This window comes from Rhinatrema bivittatum, chromosome 5 (assembly GCF_901001135.1).
Source record: "Rhinatrema bivittatum chromosome 5, aRhiBiv1.1, whole genome shotgun sequence".
Classification (NCBI taxonomy): domain Eukaryota; kingdom Metazoa; phylum Chordata; class Amphibia; order Gymnophiona; family Rhinatrematidae; genus Rhinatrema; species Rhinatrema bivittatum.
Window position 1 is genome coordinate 9,533,046 of NC_042619.1, and position 17,087 is coordinate 9,550,132.

A 17,087-nucleotide genomic window follows, 5' to 3' on the forward strand; every position below is an offset into this window, starting at 1 on the left:
GTACATCCTTCAAGGCCTCTCCTTCCTCTACGGGGATAGTCATCTGCTTGGAGACTGCATACACAAGTGCATCCATCTTCAGAAAATATAAACACTCTCTCACCACCGGATCCACGGAGTACAGGCCTTCCAAAACCTGACCCCCTTTGAAACTAGCCTCTGGGGTGCCCCACTCAAAATCAATCAGTTCTTGAATGGCCTCCATCACAAGGAAAAAACAAGAGGCTTCACGCAGTGAAACCGAAATGGGATTTTTCTTTGGCTCACACATGGAATCTGCCCCAGGTACTCCCAGCATATTCAAGGTTTGGAAATCAGGGCCAGCAGTTCATCTTCTATGAAGAACCATAACCTAGTGCTATACTGTTTCTAATCCCTGAGGAATTTCTCCATCCTCTATAGAGTCAGGATCGGCCTCATCATCCGTACTATTCGGATCCCTATCAGGCAGACCCGCTGCTGATCTAGGTGTACTCTGGCGCTTAACAGTAGGTCCTCTCCCAGGACTCTGTCCTCCTTCCCAGGACAGAGTCACAGGCGAGGTTCCTACCTGTGACTCTGTCCTGGGAGCATTGGTTGAGGCTGAGGACTGCGGCCCTAAAGAAAGGTTTGCAATCCCTGGAAAAATTCCAGCCATGAAAATGTAGAAGCATCCATGCCAAACCCAGAAGGCACCTGAGGCATACTCAACTGAGCTACCTTCCCCTGCTGACGAACCACTTAGGGACCCGGCACCCCACCTGACATCCGACTGGGAAGAACCAGGCTTAGTGAAATCAGAGGAAGATAGTTCTCCTTGAGCCTCCAAACAGTGCTGGCACAAATTAGCAGGCACTCCAGGTTGTGATGCCCGAATATGACAGGCAGCGCAAAGGGAAAGGCGCTTACGTTTCTTAGGTATAATCGCCATTAGATGGGTGGTCTCCATCGAATGCCTTATGAGGAGAGGTTGAAGAATCTAAATATGTACATCCTGGAGGAAAGGAGGAGCAGGGGTGATATGATACAGACCTTCAGATACCTGAAAGGTTTTAATAATCCAGGTCAACAACAAACCTTTTCTATTGGAAACAATTTAGTAGAACTAGGGGTCATGATTTGAAACTCAAGGGAGGAAGACTAGACCAGTGTCAGGAAATATTTCTTCACGGAGAGGGTGGGTGGATGCCTGGAACGACCCTTCCGGAGGAAGTGGTGAAGACTAAAACTGTGACGATTTCAAAGGGGCATGGGATAAACACTGTGGATCCCTAAAGACTAGAGGATGGGAATGAATGAATGAAAAGGCTTGGGGGGTAACCTGCATGGAGCGGCAGTTACTACCTTTAACAGAAACATGGAGTAACCTGCACAGAACGGCTTTTACTACTATGGGAAATTTGCTGGGCCGACTGGATGACCATTTTGGTCTTTTTCTGCTGTCATTAACATGTTTACTATATATTCAGAATAGGAAAATGGCCTCTTATGAACGTGTCTTTTTTGGTGGCTTGTAAGACATTCCTTATAGGTGAATCTTTTACCAAACTCAATACAAGGAAATAGCTCTGTCTCTTTCCACTAAAAATTGTTGCGTCCGTCGGTCTTCGAAGGCTTCGCCCCGCTTGTTGCACCCCTATCTCGCTCCTCCTGCTTAACTGGGCAAGATGGCTACTGCAGCATCATCAAGCCAACTTCTCTGGCATCCCCGAAATGGCTATGGTGCAGCCGTATGCCATTGCTCCTCCCAGGTACGTGCTAAGGGTGTGCGCGCAAGCACAACCCACGTCTAACTACGCCCGGTGGCGCGAACCTCAAGGGCGTTCCCCTCAGCTGTCGTCATGCCACTCCGGGTATATCTACTTCTCTAGATTGCTAGCTCATTGAGTTAGCAAAGGCTCGAATGGTCACGTACTGTTTCCCTCTGCGCTACTCTGCCACTTCCCTGCTGCTTGCAGGAAGCTTTCCTTCTGCCCTTTGGGTTTGCTACTAACTTGGGTACCGCTCCTCAGGGGCCCTCTGTTCTATTTTCAGGTGCCATTCAGGGACAGGTACTCGCTCTTCGAGGGCTGCTCTCCCTGCCTCAGTGCCTGTACCTACAACAAACTATCTGGTGGAATCGCATCATAACAGCTAACACCGAGTGAGTACTTTAATATCTCATCTGTCTCTCCACAGTAACCTTTGCTGCGGAACCTCCTGACATCACCAAGGAGAGAAGGGCTCCCTCTGGCGAGGTCCCTGAGACTACAACTCACCAACTGCCACCTGTGGCTATCTCCAAGCTGTATAAATAAAGAGTTCAAATTCCGGTGTTTTGTGTATAGAGGTCTAGCCCAGTGCTGTGTGCTCCTCCGGGGCTCCTCCCCTTGGGCGTGGTCATCTTCACAGCACCCAAGGATCCACTAAAAACACATGTGATAACACAAATTTTCTTGTGATTGTAAAGCTTGTCTTTTGACTAAAGATTTTACTATATTCAGCATATAAAATTATCTCTTTCCATTGTGAATTTTCCAGTGATTTCTGAAGTTGGTCTTTCAATTGAAGCTTTTACCATATGCAGTCCATAACTATAATCTATCCCCAGTGTAGATTTTTTGATGATATAAAAGGTCTATTATCTGATTAAAGCTTTTACCACATTCCATACATGAAAAAAAGGTCTCTCCCCAATGTGCATTTTCTGGTGATCCGTGAGATGTGACTTCCGTATAAAACTTTTATTACACTCCATACATAAAAATGGTCTCTCCCCAGTGTGAATTTTCAGGTGATTTGTGAGAGTTGTCTTCTGATTGAAGCTTTTACCACATTCAATACATGCAAATGGTCTCTCCCCTGTGTGGAGTCTCTGGTGATTTGTGAGATGTTGTTTCCGATTGAAGCTTCTCCTACACTCAGTACATGAAAATTGTCTCTCCCCTGTGTGGATTTTCTGGTGATTTGAAAGGCCTGTCTTCTGATTAAAGCTTTTAACCACAGTCCATACATGTAAATGGTTTCTCCCCTGTGTGGATTCTCTGGTGAGTCGTGAGATATTTCTTCTGATTGAACCTCTTGCCACATTCTGTACATACAAATGGTCTTTCCCCTGTGTGGATTTTTTGGTGAAGTGTGAGATGTGTCTTCTGATTGAAGTTTTTGCCACACTCAGTACATAAAAATGGTCTCTCCCCAGTGTGGATTTTCTGGTGTATTCTGAGCTTTGTCTTCTGACTAAAGCTTTTACTACACTCAGTACATGGATATGGTCTCTCTCCAGTATGGATTTTCTGATGATTTGTGAGATGTGTCTTCTGACTGAAGCTTTTACTACAATGGTACATGAAAATTGTCTCTCCCCTGTGTGGACTTTCTGATGTATTTTGAGCTTTGCCTTCTGCTTGAAGCTTTTACCACATTCCATACATGTAAATGGTTTCTCCCCTGTGTGGATTCTCTGGTGACATGTGAGATATTTCTTCTGAATAAAGCTCTTGCCACATTCTATACATGCAAATGGTCTCTCTCCTGTGTGGATTTTCTGGTGTATACTGAGTTTTCTTTTCTGATTGAAGCTTTTACTACAATCTGTACAGGAAAATGGTCTGTCACTTATGTGGATTTTCTGGTGTATTCTGAGCTTTCTTTCTGATTGAAGCTTTTACTACAATCTGTACATGAAAATGGTCCCTCCCCTGCGTGATTTGCTTGTGTTTTTGAGATATGCCTTCTGAATGAATCTCTTACCACATTCTATACATGCAAATCGTTCTCCTCTCTCCTGTATGGATTTTCTGGTGACGTGTGAGATTTGTCTTCTGATTGAAGCTTTTACTACACTCAGGACATGAAAAGCGTCTCTCTCCTGTGTGTATATTCTGGTGTTTTTGGAGATCTGTCTTCCATGTAAAGGTTTTGCTACACTCAGTACATTTAAATGGTCTCTCCCCAGTATGGATTTTCTGGTGGTTTGTCAGGGTTGTCTTCTGACTGAAACTTTTACTGCACTCAGTACATGAAAAAGGTCTCTCTCCTGTATGTATTTTCCTGTGAATTTTGAGATTTGTCTTCTGACTGAAGCTTTTACCACACTCACTACATGCAAATTCTCTCTCCCCTGTATGGATTTTCTGGTGAGATGTTAGGCTTGATTTTGTAATGAAACTTTTATCACATTCAGTGCATGAAAATGGTCTGTCTCCTTTATAGATTTTATAATGTTCAGGACTTCCTTTCTTACTGAAATCATTCCTGCATTCAACAGATGAAAAGAATCCCTCTCCAGTGTGTGTTTTCTCTTGTTCCTCTAGCTCTCCCTCCTGACTGAAGGTTTTCCCATAGTCTGTAGATGTAGACGGTCTCTCCTCAGTGCGTGATTTCTCTTGTGATTCCAGAGGTACAGGATCCTTGAGGTCAATCTTATGTGCATCACAGGCACATCGTTGTTCTGTTCTCTGGTTTCTCTGTTCTTCCCTTGTACCTGTGATATTACAGGCACTTTCCTCACACACATTACAATTGGTGGTTGAGTCTCTTGTTGAATTATTTTGCTTCTTTTCTGAGATGCAATTTTTTCCCCAGTCAGCACATGAAGAAACATCTTCTCTTTGTTGTATTGAGAGGCTTTTCTTTGCTTTCAGATCTTCTGTGAGCTCCCGGTGATGTCTCTCTGGATTACTGTTTCTGGGATCCTCATTTCCTACATAAAAAGAAAACACAAAGTCATTATTCTGTTTGCTGGAGACGCCCCAGAGACGTGAAGGGCTCTGATGTAAGGGGAGGTCAGGGTGAGCAGGGAAGAAAGGATTTTCAATTAATGATGGAGAGAATTCCCCACTGGGAGATTCCTGACTCCAGCACAGAACCTCTGATCCTGGGACACGACCTAAAACAGTGACCAGGAGAGGCAGCTAAAGCACTTCCTGTTCCTGTACAGAGTAAAACAGAAACACACGGAGCTTTATTCTGAGCATGCATGCAATGGGATAAAGCCAGGACTGGATCAAGCTGACACCAAAGAGAAGGCAGTGTTAAAAGCAGGAGGTGGTTCCTTAGGTAAAATAATAGGAGGGGAAGGTTGTGATATAACGGGGAGATGATGGTAAAAGAGGAGTAATAGCTCGCAGGGGGTCACAGCTTGTAAGGCTGACAGCTGGGAGTGAGGGGAGTATAAAGAAGGGTGAAGGCCACAGTGAGATCAGAACCAGGTCAGTGATTAAAGAGATCCCCAGAGGGGCTTGTAAAGGGGACTCTGCAGCTCCCACTCCTCATCTCAGCAGTTTTACTCCCGTCCCTCTTATTCCTGGACTCACCTGAGCAGCTGCTTTCTCCTCTTTCTCCTTCCTCTGATCCCGGCTCCTCCCTGATGTACGGCTCCTCCCCTCGCTCAATGTGGGATATAATATCCGGGGTGACAGTCAGAGAGCCTGTTCCAGGGATGAGATAAGAGAATCTCAATATTCACAATCCTCATTATCTCAAGGAAGCTTTATTGCACCTCTGCCTCTGCTGCTGACTGTGTAAGGTGAGCGATGTATTGTGCTGAATTATGAAGCAGAGCTGAGACATCTGACTGCATATTTGGAGTTACAGAGATGGCTGAAGAAACTTGTCATAGTGAGAAAACCAAGATGGCCAAACTGACCTGTTGATAGTGAGACGCCGACTGGACCCTGGTCGTTGATTTCCTCAACATGCCCCATTCTGGTAGGAAGAAAAGGGCCAGAGAACGGGCTTTTCCTGCACAATTGCCATCGGGAGAGACTCGGGGACTCATGTTCATCGCGAAGGACAACAACCGGGGGTGAGCTCGCTGGAACAGAGCCGGCAAGCGGAGGAAGCCATTTCGCTCCCAGAGCTGTCCATCACAGTCTCCCTGGAGGAGCGGCGTCCCCCCTCCAATCCAGCGGAAGCACCATGCTCTGAGCTTGCCAGAGGGAGGGCTGACCGAGCGAGAACATGGAGAGGTTGTTGTGCAGCCGGGCTCAGCACTGTCATGTAAAACGCTGGACCTGGAACCAGGAAAGGAGGAGGCTTCACCTGCTGACGGAGAAAGAAAGCAAGGGGAAGAACCAATGGTCCCTCAACCCACTTTTCAGACAGTAGCAGTGGTAAGATCTGCTTCCATTACTCTGGATGTATTCAGGCTCTGAATTTAAATTTGACCACCCAATTTAAATCAGTCTCAAACTCCTTTACAATGGTGGATCCCCAGATTAAAAAAGTGGAGGGAGAGATGGCAGAAGCAAAAGAAACGTGCGAGTCAAGTAAAGCTGAAACAGGAAAACTGATGAACTTCCAACAAAATTTGATTAAGGAAAATGAAGCGTTGGCATTTGGATTAGAAAACTTGGAAAATCAACACAGGGCAAAGAATCTACGCTTTATTAACTTTCCAAGGGGGCCAACAGTTCCCCCACTAGAAATGTGGAGAAAATATCTGATGGAAAGTTTAAAGATCTCGGCGAGATTAATTCCACCTGTTTCTCGTATATATTACATTCCCTTTTTCAAGAAAAAAGGTTCTGGACAAATAAATGGTGTGGATGAATTATCTCCTGTTGCTGGTTCCCCGCTAGATGTATCAGCTTCATTGGAAACCACTCAAAAAGAACCGATAAAGCCTGCAACGTTATTAGTTTCCTTTTTACTGGAATTGGACAAGGATTGGGTCCTTAGGCAATTCTTTCGTCATCGATCTGGATATGAGAGTCTCGGTGTTTCCAGACTTCTCTAAACAAACCCAAAAAAGGAGAAAACAATTCTTGCTCCTGAAACCTAAGGTTTTGGAATTGGGAGGCTTTTTCATACTTAAGTTTCCCTGTAAATGTACAGTAAAGTTGCATAATGTTTCATAGGTCCTTTTCCAGTCTTACCAACTGACTACTTTTCTGACAAACAAAGCTGTATTAACCCCATTGTTTGATAACCGTCAAAGACAGGATGAAGGGCCTCCCAATATATAAAATGTCCTGTAGATAGTCGGCATTGCCTAATTTGTAACTTCTTCACTATTTCCTGTAAGTTTGATCTTGTTAGCTTCCCCTAATAAAGGACTTGGGAGTGGTAAATTTACCTGTATAATGACTACCAAAGTGGTGAAACTATAAATTGCCTTTGTACCACAGAATTTCAAATCAAGTGTATTGCCTTGATATGTATATGAAAACGCATAAATTTAAAAAAAAAAAATATGACGAATGAAATTCTACGAGATCTGCTGTACCAGTGCGTGGTGGTATATTTAGATGACATCTTAATCTTCTCTCAAGACCTTCAGACACATCGGGCAGATGTGGTAAAGTTACTACGAAGACTACGTGACAACCGCCTTTACGCAAAGCTTGAGACGTGTGCCTTTCACCAAGAATCTGTGCCTTTCGTTGGCTACATCGTTTCTAAAGAAGGGTTCCAGATTGACCCTCAAAAGACCAAGAGCATCCAAGACTGGCCTCAACTCACTGGATTAAAGGCACTATGCCAATTTCTCAACTTTACGAATTACTGTCGTACGTTTATTAAAAATTACTCCACCTTAACTGCTCCACTCACTGCCATGACTAGAAAGGGGGCCAACCCTTCTCAGTGGTCTCCTGAGGCTATGGCGGCCTTCCAGACACTCAAAGCAGCCTTCTTAAAGAAACCTAGTCTTCACCACCCTGACCCTCATCGACCATTCATCGTCAAAGTCAACGCCTCCGATGTCGGCGTGGGGGCTGTGCTAAGCCAGCACAGCGACACCAACACTCTTCATCCATGCTCATTTTTCTCTCGGTGCTTCACTCCAGCCGAGAGAAATTATAGAATAGGAGATAAAGAGCTGTTAGCTATTAAGCTAGCCTTTGAGGAGTGGCGTCCATGGTTGGAAGGGGCCCAACACCAAATATTGGTGTATACAGACCACAAGAATCTGGAGTATCTGCGGCAAGCGCAGTGGCTTAATCATCTGCAAGCCAGGTGGTCATTATTTTTCAACCAATTCGACTTTCTGCTCATATACCATCCTGCGGAGAAGAATGTCCAGGCGGATGCCCTCTCACGCTCATTTCTACCAGAAGATGTGCCCGACAAACCTCGCCACATTATCAGCCCTGAGAAAGTGGTCTTGACCGCCACTCATGAGGTACCAGCCAGTAAGAACATGGTGGCTCGAGGTATGAGGAAAAAGCTATTAAGGTGGGCACATGATTCTCGACTGGCTGGTCACCCTGGCCAAGCCCGCACACTAGCCATGCTTCAACGCTTCTATTGGTGGCCCACGATGAAGGCAGACGTACAAGCTTACGTAGCCCTGGAGCCTTTTTAAATATTGGGGTTACATTGGCCACCCTCCAGTCTTCAGGTACAATGGATGATTTTAATGATAGGTTACAAATTTTAACTAATAGATCAGAAATTTCATTTTTGAGTTCCTTCAGTACCCTAGGATGCATACCATCCAGTCCAGGTGATTTGCTACTCTTTAGTTTGTCAATCTGGCCTTTTACATCTTCCAGGTTCACAGTGATTTGGTTCAGTTCGTCTGACTCATCACCCCTGAAAACCATCTCCGGAACTGGTATCTCCTCAACATCCTCATTAGTAAACACGGAAGCAAAGAATTCATTTAGTCTTTCCGCAATGGCCTTATCTTCCCTAAGAGCCCCTTTAACCCCTCGGTCATCTAATGGTCCAACCGACTCCCTCACAGGTTTCTTACTTCGGGTATATTTTTAAAAGTTTTTATTATGAGTTTTTGCCTCTATGGCCAACTTCATTTCAAATTCTCTCTTTACCTGTCTTATTAGTGTTTGTATTCAATTGGGGGGGGGTGTGAAGGGCTGATGTGCACAGAGCAGGAGAGAGACCTTGGGGTGATAGTGTATAACGATCTGAAGTCGGCGAAACAATGTGACAAGGCAATAGCTAAAGCCAGAAGAATGCTGGGCTGCATAGAGAGAGGAATATCGATTAAGAAAAGGGAAGTGATTATCCCCTTGTACAGGTCCTTGGTGAGGCCTCACCTGAAGTACTGTGCTCAGTTCTGGAGACCGTATCTCCGAAGGGACAGAGAGAGGATGGAGGCGGTCCAGAGAAGGGTGACCAAAATGGTGTATGGTCTTCATCGAATGCCTTATGAGGAGAGATTGAAGAATCTAAATATGTACACCCTGGAGGAAAGGAGGAGTAGGAGTGACATGATACAGACTTTCAGATACTTGACAGGTTTTAATGATCCAAAGTCAACGACAAACCTTTTCCATTGCAAAAAAATCAGCAGAACCAGGGGTCATGATTTAAAACTCCAGGGAGGAAGACTCAGAACCAGTGTCAGGAAGTATTTCTTCATGGAGAGAGTGGTAGATGCCTGGAATGCCCTTCCGGAGGAAGTGATGAAGACTAAAACTGTGAAGGATTTCAAAGGGGCATGGGATAAACACTGTGGATCCATAGTCTTGAGAATGTGAATGAAGAGAAGAGGCATGGGGGTGGCTTGCGGGAATGACGGCTACTACCTGGTGATTAATATCCTTATTCAATAAACATATTTATTTATTTATATATATTCTTTTCTATACCGGCGTTCATGGTAAAGTCATATCACATCGGTTTAAATCAAACGAGAGATTTACATCGAACGAAACAGATAAAACCGGGAGGGATTAACTAGTAAGTAATCAGGATAACCGAGGAGGAACCAAAGAGGGAAGGGTAGTAATAGGCAAATTAGAAATACATTAGAGTACAATGGAAAAACACTAGAATAACTTAGCTTACTAAACATACACACGGTTAATGCAACTCCAACATTGCTCTATACTTCAATGGCAAGAGGAAATGTGGGACAAAGGATTTGCATTCACAAATAAGCCTGGGAGTAGCTTGCTTGTTGCGGCGGTTACTACCCCAAACCAATTAAGCCTGATACTTCACTTTGAATACCTATATAGCACAGCTCACTGCCTCAACGGCAGGGGGGAATGAAGATAAGAGGATTTACATTCAGACAACTACCAACAAGGATTGAATTGCACAGGCTGGATAAACAAGCATGGAAGTAGCTTGCTTATTGTGGCGGTTACTACCCCTAACCAATTAGACTTGATACTTCACTTTTATGCAGCTCCAGCACAGCTCTCTATATCATTGGTGGGGGTGGAAGGAAATTAGAACCAAAAACGTTACCAATAAGGGCCCTGACCTCAGCGGTCAAAGTAACAGATAAGTATGAGAAAAATAACTGTGAAAGCTTGCTGGGCAGACTGGATGGGCCGTTTGGTCTTCTTCTGCCGCCATTTCTATGTTTCTATACAATTAAATTGACAATGCTTATGTTTTATCCTATTTTCTTCAGATGGATCCTTCCAATTTTTGAAGGATGTTTTTTTGGCTAAAATAGCCTCTTTCACCTCACATTTTAACCAGGACAGTAATCGTTTTGCCTTCCTTCCACCTTTCTCAAAAAAGATATAATTGCGATGGAGAAGGTACAGAGAAGGGCAACCAAAATGATAAGGGGAATGGAACAACTCCCCTATGAGGAAAGACTAAAGAGGTTAGGACTTTTCAGCTTGGAGAAGAGACGACTGAGGGGGGATATGATAGAGGTGTTTAAAATCATGAGAGGTCTAGAACGGGTAGATGTGAATCGGTTATTTACTCTTTCGGATAGTAGAAAGACTAGGGGGCACTCCATGAAGTTAGCAAGTAGCACATTTAAGACTAATTGGACAAAGTTCTTTTTTACTCAACGCACAATTAAACTCTGGAATTTGTTGCCAGAGGATGTGGTTAGTGCAGTTAGTGAAGCTGTGTTTAAAAAAGGATTGGATAAGTTCTTGGAGGAGAAGTCCATTACCTGCTATTAATTAAGTTCACTTAGAGAATAGCCACTGCCATTAGCAATGGTTACATGGAATAGACTTAGTTTTTGGGTACTTGCCAGGTTCTTATGGCCTGGATTGGCCACCGTTAGAAACAGGATGCTGAGCTTGATGGACCCTTGGTCTGACCCAGAATGGCATGTTCTTATGTTCTTATACATATGGCCTGCGCCTCTAGGATTGTATTTTTAAACAATGTCCATGCCTGTTCAACACTTCTAACCTTTGCAGCTGCACCTTTCAGTTTTTTTCTAACTATTTTCCTCATTTTATCAAAGTTTCCCTTTTGAAAGTTTAGTGTTAGAGCTGCAGATTTACTTATTGTCCCCCTTCCAGTTATTAGTTTAAATTTGATCATGTTATGATCACTGTTGCCAAGTGGCCCCACCACCGTTACCTCTCTCACCAAATCCTGCGTTCCACTAAGAATTTCATCTAAAATAGTTTCCTCTCTTGTTGGTTCCTGAACCAATTGCTCCATGAAGCAATCATTTATTACATCCAGGAACTTTATGTCTCTAGCAAGTCCTGATGTTACTTTTACCCAGTCAATATTGGGGTAATTTGCACTGCCAAATTGGTTTGCTTCACTGATTTCTCTTAGCATTTCATCATCTGTCTGACCATTTTGTCCAGGTGGACGGTAGTATACTCCTATCACTATACTCTTACCCAACACACATGGGATTTCTACCCATATAGATTCTACTGAGCATTTAGATCCTGGCAAACTGATAAAATGTCATTATAGCTATGTTGTAAAAATTGTTATATTGGTTACACTGTAAAGCACTGTTGCTGACTCCATCTTGCCTGTAAACTGATTTGATGTCCAACAACGATGATCGGTATAGAAAAACCTTAAATAAATAAATAAATAAATAAATAAATAAATAAATAGTATGATCTTTATCCTGTTGGACTCTAAAGTGCCACACCCCCACCAAGTTGATCCTCCCTATCATTGCGATATAATTTGGACCCTGATTTAGCACTGTCCCATTGGTTATCCTCCTTCCACCAAGTCAAGTTTCCTAGACTTCAGGAAAACTACATTTTATAAAATTGGGGAGAACCTCCAGAAGTCGTTAGCAGGATCGGAAAATGTAGAGAAATAGAAGAGCAGTGAGCAAAATTAAAAAGAGATACTATAAAGGCAACTAACCTATTTGTTAGGAAAGTAAACAAAGGAAAGAGGACAAAAAGGCCGAAATGATTTTCTAAAGTAGCAGAAAAGGTAAGAAAAAAAAAGATTAGCATTCATAAACTACAAAAGATTGCAGAAAGAGGAAAGCAGCCCTGTGTGACATCCATTCTACCCTCACTATAACCCCCTGACACAGCCCCATGTGACATCCATTCTACCCTCACTGTAACCCCTGACACAGCCCCGTGTGACATCCATTCTACCCTCACTATAACCCCCTGACACAGCCCTGTGTGACATCCATTCTACCCTCATTCTAACCCCTGACACAGCCCCATGTGACATCCATTCTACCCTCACTATAACCCCTGACACAGCCCCGTGTGACATCCATTCTACCCTCACTGTAACCCCTGACACAGCCCCGTGTGACATCCATTCTACCCTCACTATAACCCCTGACACAGCCCCGTGTGACATCCATTCTACCCTCACTATAATCCCTGACACAGCCCCGTGTGACATCCATTCTACCCTCACTATAATCCCTGACACAGCCCCGTGTGACATCCATTCTACCCTCACTGTAACCCCTGACACAGCCCCGTGTGACATCCATTCTACCCTCACTATAACCCCCTGACACAGCCCCGTGTGACATCCATTCTACCCTCACTATAACCCCTGACACAGCCCCGTGTGACATCCATTCTACCCTCACTATAACCCCTGACACAGCCCGTGTGACATCCATTCTACCCTCACTGTAACCCCCTGACACAGCCCCGTGTGACATCCGTTCTACCCTCATTATAACCCCTGACACAGCCCCGTGTGACATCCATTCTACCCTCACTATAACCCCTGACACAGCCCCGTGTGACATCCATTCTACCCTCACTGTAACCCCCTGACACAGCCCCGTGTGACATCCATTCTACCCTCACTATAACCCCTCACACAGCCCCGTGTGACATCCATTCTACCCTCACTATAACCCCTGACACAGCCCCGTGTGACATCCATTCTACCCTCACTATAACCCCGACACAGCCCCGCTGTGACATCCATTCTACCCTCACTATAACCCCCTGACACAGCCCCGTGTGACATCCATTCTAACCCTCACTATAACCCCTGACACAGCCCCGTGTGACATCCATTCTACCCTCACTATAACCCCCTGACACAGCCCCGTGTGACATCCATTCTACCCTCACTATAACCCCCTGACACAGCCCCGTGTGACATCCATTCTACCCTCACTATAACCCCTGACACAGCCCCGTGTGACATCCATTCTACCCTCACTGTAACCCCTGACACAGCCCCGTGTGACATCCATTCTACCCTCACTATAACCCCTGACACAGCCCCATGTGACATCCATTCTACCCTCACTATAACCCCCTGACACAGCCCCGTGTGACATCCATTCTACCCTCACTATAACCCCCTGACACAGCCCCGTGTGACATCCATTCTACCCTCACTATAACCCCTGACACAGCCCCATGTGACATCCATTCTACCCTCACTATAACCCCTGACACAGCCCCCGTGTGACATCCATTCTATCCTACTACCTCTACCTCACTATAACCCCTGACACAGCCCCGTGTGACATGCCCATTCTACCCTCACTATACCCCCTGAACAGCCCCCATGTGACACCATTCTACCCCTCACGATAACCCTCCCTGACACAGCCCCATGTGACATCAATTCTACACCTCACTATAACCCCCTGACACAGCCACCCATGTGGACATCACATTCTACCCCCATCACTATACCCCTGACACAGCCCCATGTGACACTCCATTCTACCCTCACATAACCCGACAGGTCAGCCCCCGTGTGACTATCCATTTCCTACCCTCACTAGAAACCCCCTCTAATACAGCTGCCCCGTGGTGACATCCATTATTCTACCCTCACATATATAACCCCTGACACAGCCCCGTGTGGACATCCATTCTACCCTCACTATATACCCCTGACACAGCCCCGTGTGACATCCATTCTACCCTCACTATAACCCCTGACACAGCACCCATGTGAACAGCCATTCTCCCTCACTATAACCCCTGACACAGCCCCGGGTTGACATCCATTTCTACCCTCACTATAACCCCTGACACAGCCCCATGTGACCATCCATTCTACCCTCACTGTAACCCCCTGACACAGCCCCGTGTGACATCCATTCTACCCTCACTGTAACCCCCTGACACAGCCCCGTGTGACATCCATTCTACCCTCACTATAACCCCTGACACAGCCCCGTGTGACATCCATTCTACCCTCACTATAACCCCTGACACAGCCCCGTGTTGACATCCATTCTACCCTCACTATAACCCCCCTGACACAGCCCCGTGTGACATCCATTCTACCCTCACTATAACCCCTGACACAGCCCCGTGTGACATCCATTCTACCCTCACTATAACCCCTGACACAGCCCCGTGTGACATCCATTCTACCCTCACTATAACCCCTGACACAGCCCCGTGTGACATCCATTCTACCCTCACTATAACCCCTGACACTGCCCCGTGTGACATCCATTCTACCCTCACTATAACCCCTGACACAGCCCCGTGTGACATCCATTCTACCCTCACTGTAACCCCCTGACACAGCCCCGTGTGGACATCCATTCTACCCTCACTATAACCCCTGACACAGCCCCGTGTGAACATCCATTCTACCCTCACTATAACCCCTGACACAGCCCCGTGTGACATCCATTCTACCCTCACTATAACCCCTGACACAGCCCCGTGTGACATCCATTTCTACCCTCACTGTAACCCCTGACACAGCCCCGTGTGACATCCATTCTACCCTCACTATAACCCCTGACACTGCCCCGTGTGACATCCATTCTACCCTCACTATAACCCCTGACACAGCCCCGTATGACATCCATTCTACCCTCACTGTAACCCCTGACACTGCCCCGTGTGACATCCATTCTACCCTCACTATAACCCCTGACACAGCCCCGTGTGACAACCATTCTACCCTCACTATAACCCCTGACACAGCCCCATGTGACATCCATTCTATCCTCACTATAACCCCTGACACAGCCCCGTGTGACATCCATTCTACCCTCACTATAACCCCTGACACAGCCCCGTGTGACAACCATTCTACCCTCACTATAAACCCCTGACACAGCCCCGTGTGACATCCATTCTACCCTCACTATAACCCCTGACACAGCCCCGTGTGACATCCATTCTACCCTCACTATAACCCCTGACACAGCCCCGTGTGACATCCATTCTACCCTCACTATAACCCCTGACACAGCCCCGTGTGACATCCATTCTACCCTCACTATAACCCCTGACACAGCCCCGTGTGACAACCATTCTACCCTCACTATAACCCCTGACACAGCCCCTTGTGACATCCATTCTACCCTCACTATAACCCCTGACACAGCCCCGTGTGACATCCATTCTACCCTCACTATAACCCCTGACACTGCCCCGTGTGACATCCATTCTACCCTCACTATAACCCCCTGACACAGCCCCATGTTACTTTTTACCCCTTGGTCATGTTGCATCTGCTGCATGGTTACAGGTGACAGGAAGCAAAGTGATCCCTGCAGCCCTCGCTCACTTTCTCACGTTTTCACCAGGTGACACCAGGAGCCCTCACACTCAGAATTCACTGCTAATAAACCTGTAAAATGATCCCTTACCCAGCGAGCTCAGGGTCTCATAATTCTCCTTCATCACCTCCTTGTACAGCTCCTTCTGCCCTTCTTCTAAACGCTGCCACTCCTCCTGGGAGAAATAGACGGCGATGTCCTCAAAGGTCACTGGCACCTGAAACACAGATAGGGATAAATTTTGCCTGCCATTATGTCAGAGGGCAGTTTCTGGTCCCCAGGTCTCTCCTTCCAGGGGCAGGGCACAGGCGCAGATCCTGGCACAGGTCTCACAGGTACTGATAACTGCCCGAGGGGGCAAAGTTTAAAGCTGCCCTGCTGACATTCAGCGCTGCTGCCAACACGGAGCAGAGAAAGATCAGCCCACGGTGATCCTGAGCCTGCACCCACAGGAGCAGCAAGGAAACAAGAGCTGGATCCTGAGTAACAATTTCTCACCCAGGGAGCCCAAAGCCCAGCTCTGGTCGGGTGGTATTAAAGCCCGGTCTGCCTCTGCAGTGCCTGCAATCTCAAGTGCTGGATCCCTGAGTAACAATTTCTCACACAGGGAGCCCAAAGCCCAGCTCGGGTCTGGTGCTATTAAAGCCCGGTCTGCCTCTGCACTGCCTGCAATCTCAAGTGCTGGATCCCTGAGTAACAATTTCTCACACAGGGAGCCCAAAGCCCAGCTCGGGTCTGGTGCTATTAAAGCCCGGTCTGCCTCTGCACTGCCTGCAATCTCAAGTGCTGGATCCCTGAGTAACAATTTCTCACACAGGGAGCCCAAAGCCCAGCTCTGGTCTGGTGCTATTAAAGCCCGGTCTGCCTCTGCAGTGCCTGCAATCTCAAGTGCTGGATCCCTGAGTAACAATTTCTCTCACAGGGAGCCCAAAGCCCAGCTCTGGTCTGGTGCTATTAAAGCCCGGTCTGCCTCTGCAGTGCCTGCAATCTCAAGTGCTGGATCCTGAGTAACAATTTCTCTCACAGGGAGCCAAAGCCCAGCTTCTGGTCTGGTGCTATTAAAGCCCCGGTCTGCCTCTGCACTGCCTGCAGTCTCCTACCTGAGCAGCAGCTCCTGCAGGCATTCTCCTCTCTCTGAGGGTCCCTGAAGCAGATTAGAAACGCCTTGGGGCTCCTCTCCTTGCAGGAGAGAAAGTCTCTTTCCTCCCTTCCTTGCCGGGCTCTTTTCCCTACACAAAGCACAGCAGCTCCTCCCCCCTCCTCCTCCTGCCGGTGCCTCACTTGATGACAGAGGGGGAGGGAGTGGGGTGGGAGGTGCTCACTGATGACAGAGTGGGAGGAGATGGTGAGGAGGTGCTCACTGATGACAGAGGGGTAGGGGAGGAGAAGGAGGTTGCCCACTGATGACAGAGGGAGAGGAGAGTGGGGAGGGAAGGTGCTCACTGATGACAGAAAGGGAGGAGAGTGGGGAGGGAGG

General features: G+C 46.6%; 1 protein-coding gene and 1 pseudogene across 4 annotated transcripts in view; both read right to left on the reverse strand.

Annotated features, from left to right (window-relative positions):
• Positions 1-2,135: 2,135 nt before the first annotated feature.
• LOC115091780 lies at positions 2,136-3,334 on the reverse strand (annotated as a pseudogene).
• Positions 3,335-3,666: 332 nt separating this feature from the next.
• The window catches only part of LOC115091778 (gastrula zinc finger protein XlCGF8.2DB-like), a 41,520-nt gene continuing 28,099 nt past the window's right edge, over positions 3,667-17,087 (reverse strand). The window contains exons 1-4 of one of the 4 annotated variants that reach the window (XM_029601986.1): positions 16,711-16,839; positions 15,701-15,827; positions 5,277-5,390; positions 3,667-4,663 (exon numbers count right to left, since the gene is read on the reverse strand). In XM_029601986.1, the coding sequence (XP_029457846.1) occupies positions 3,708-4,663; positions 5,277-5,390; positions 15,701-15,827; positions 16,711-16,734 (1,221 nt within the window). In that variant the 5' untranslated portion in view covers positions 16,735-16,839 and the 3' untranslated portion in view covers positions 3,667-3,707. Of the gene's footprint in view, positions 4,664-5,276; positions 5,391-5,608; positions 8,363-15,700; positions 15,828-16,710; positions 16,840-17,087 lie in introns of those variants that run through there. The other 3 variants (XM_029601985.1, XM_029601987.1, XM_029601988.1) reach the window with 3 other exon arrangements.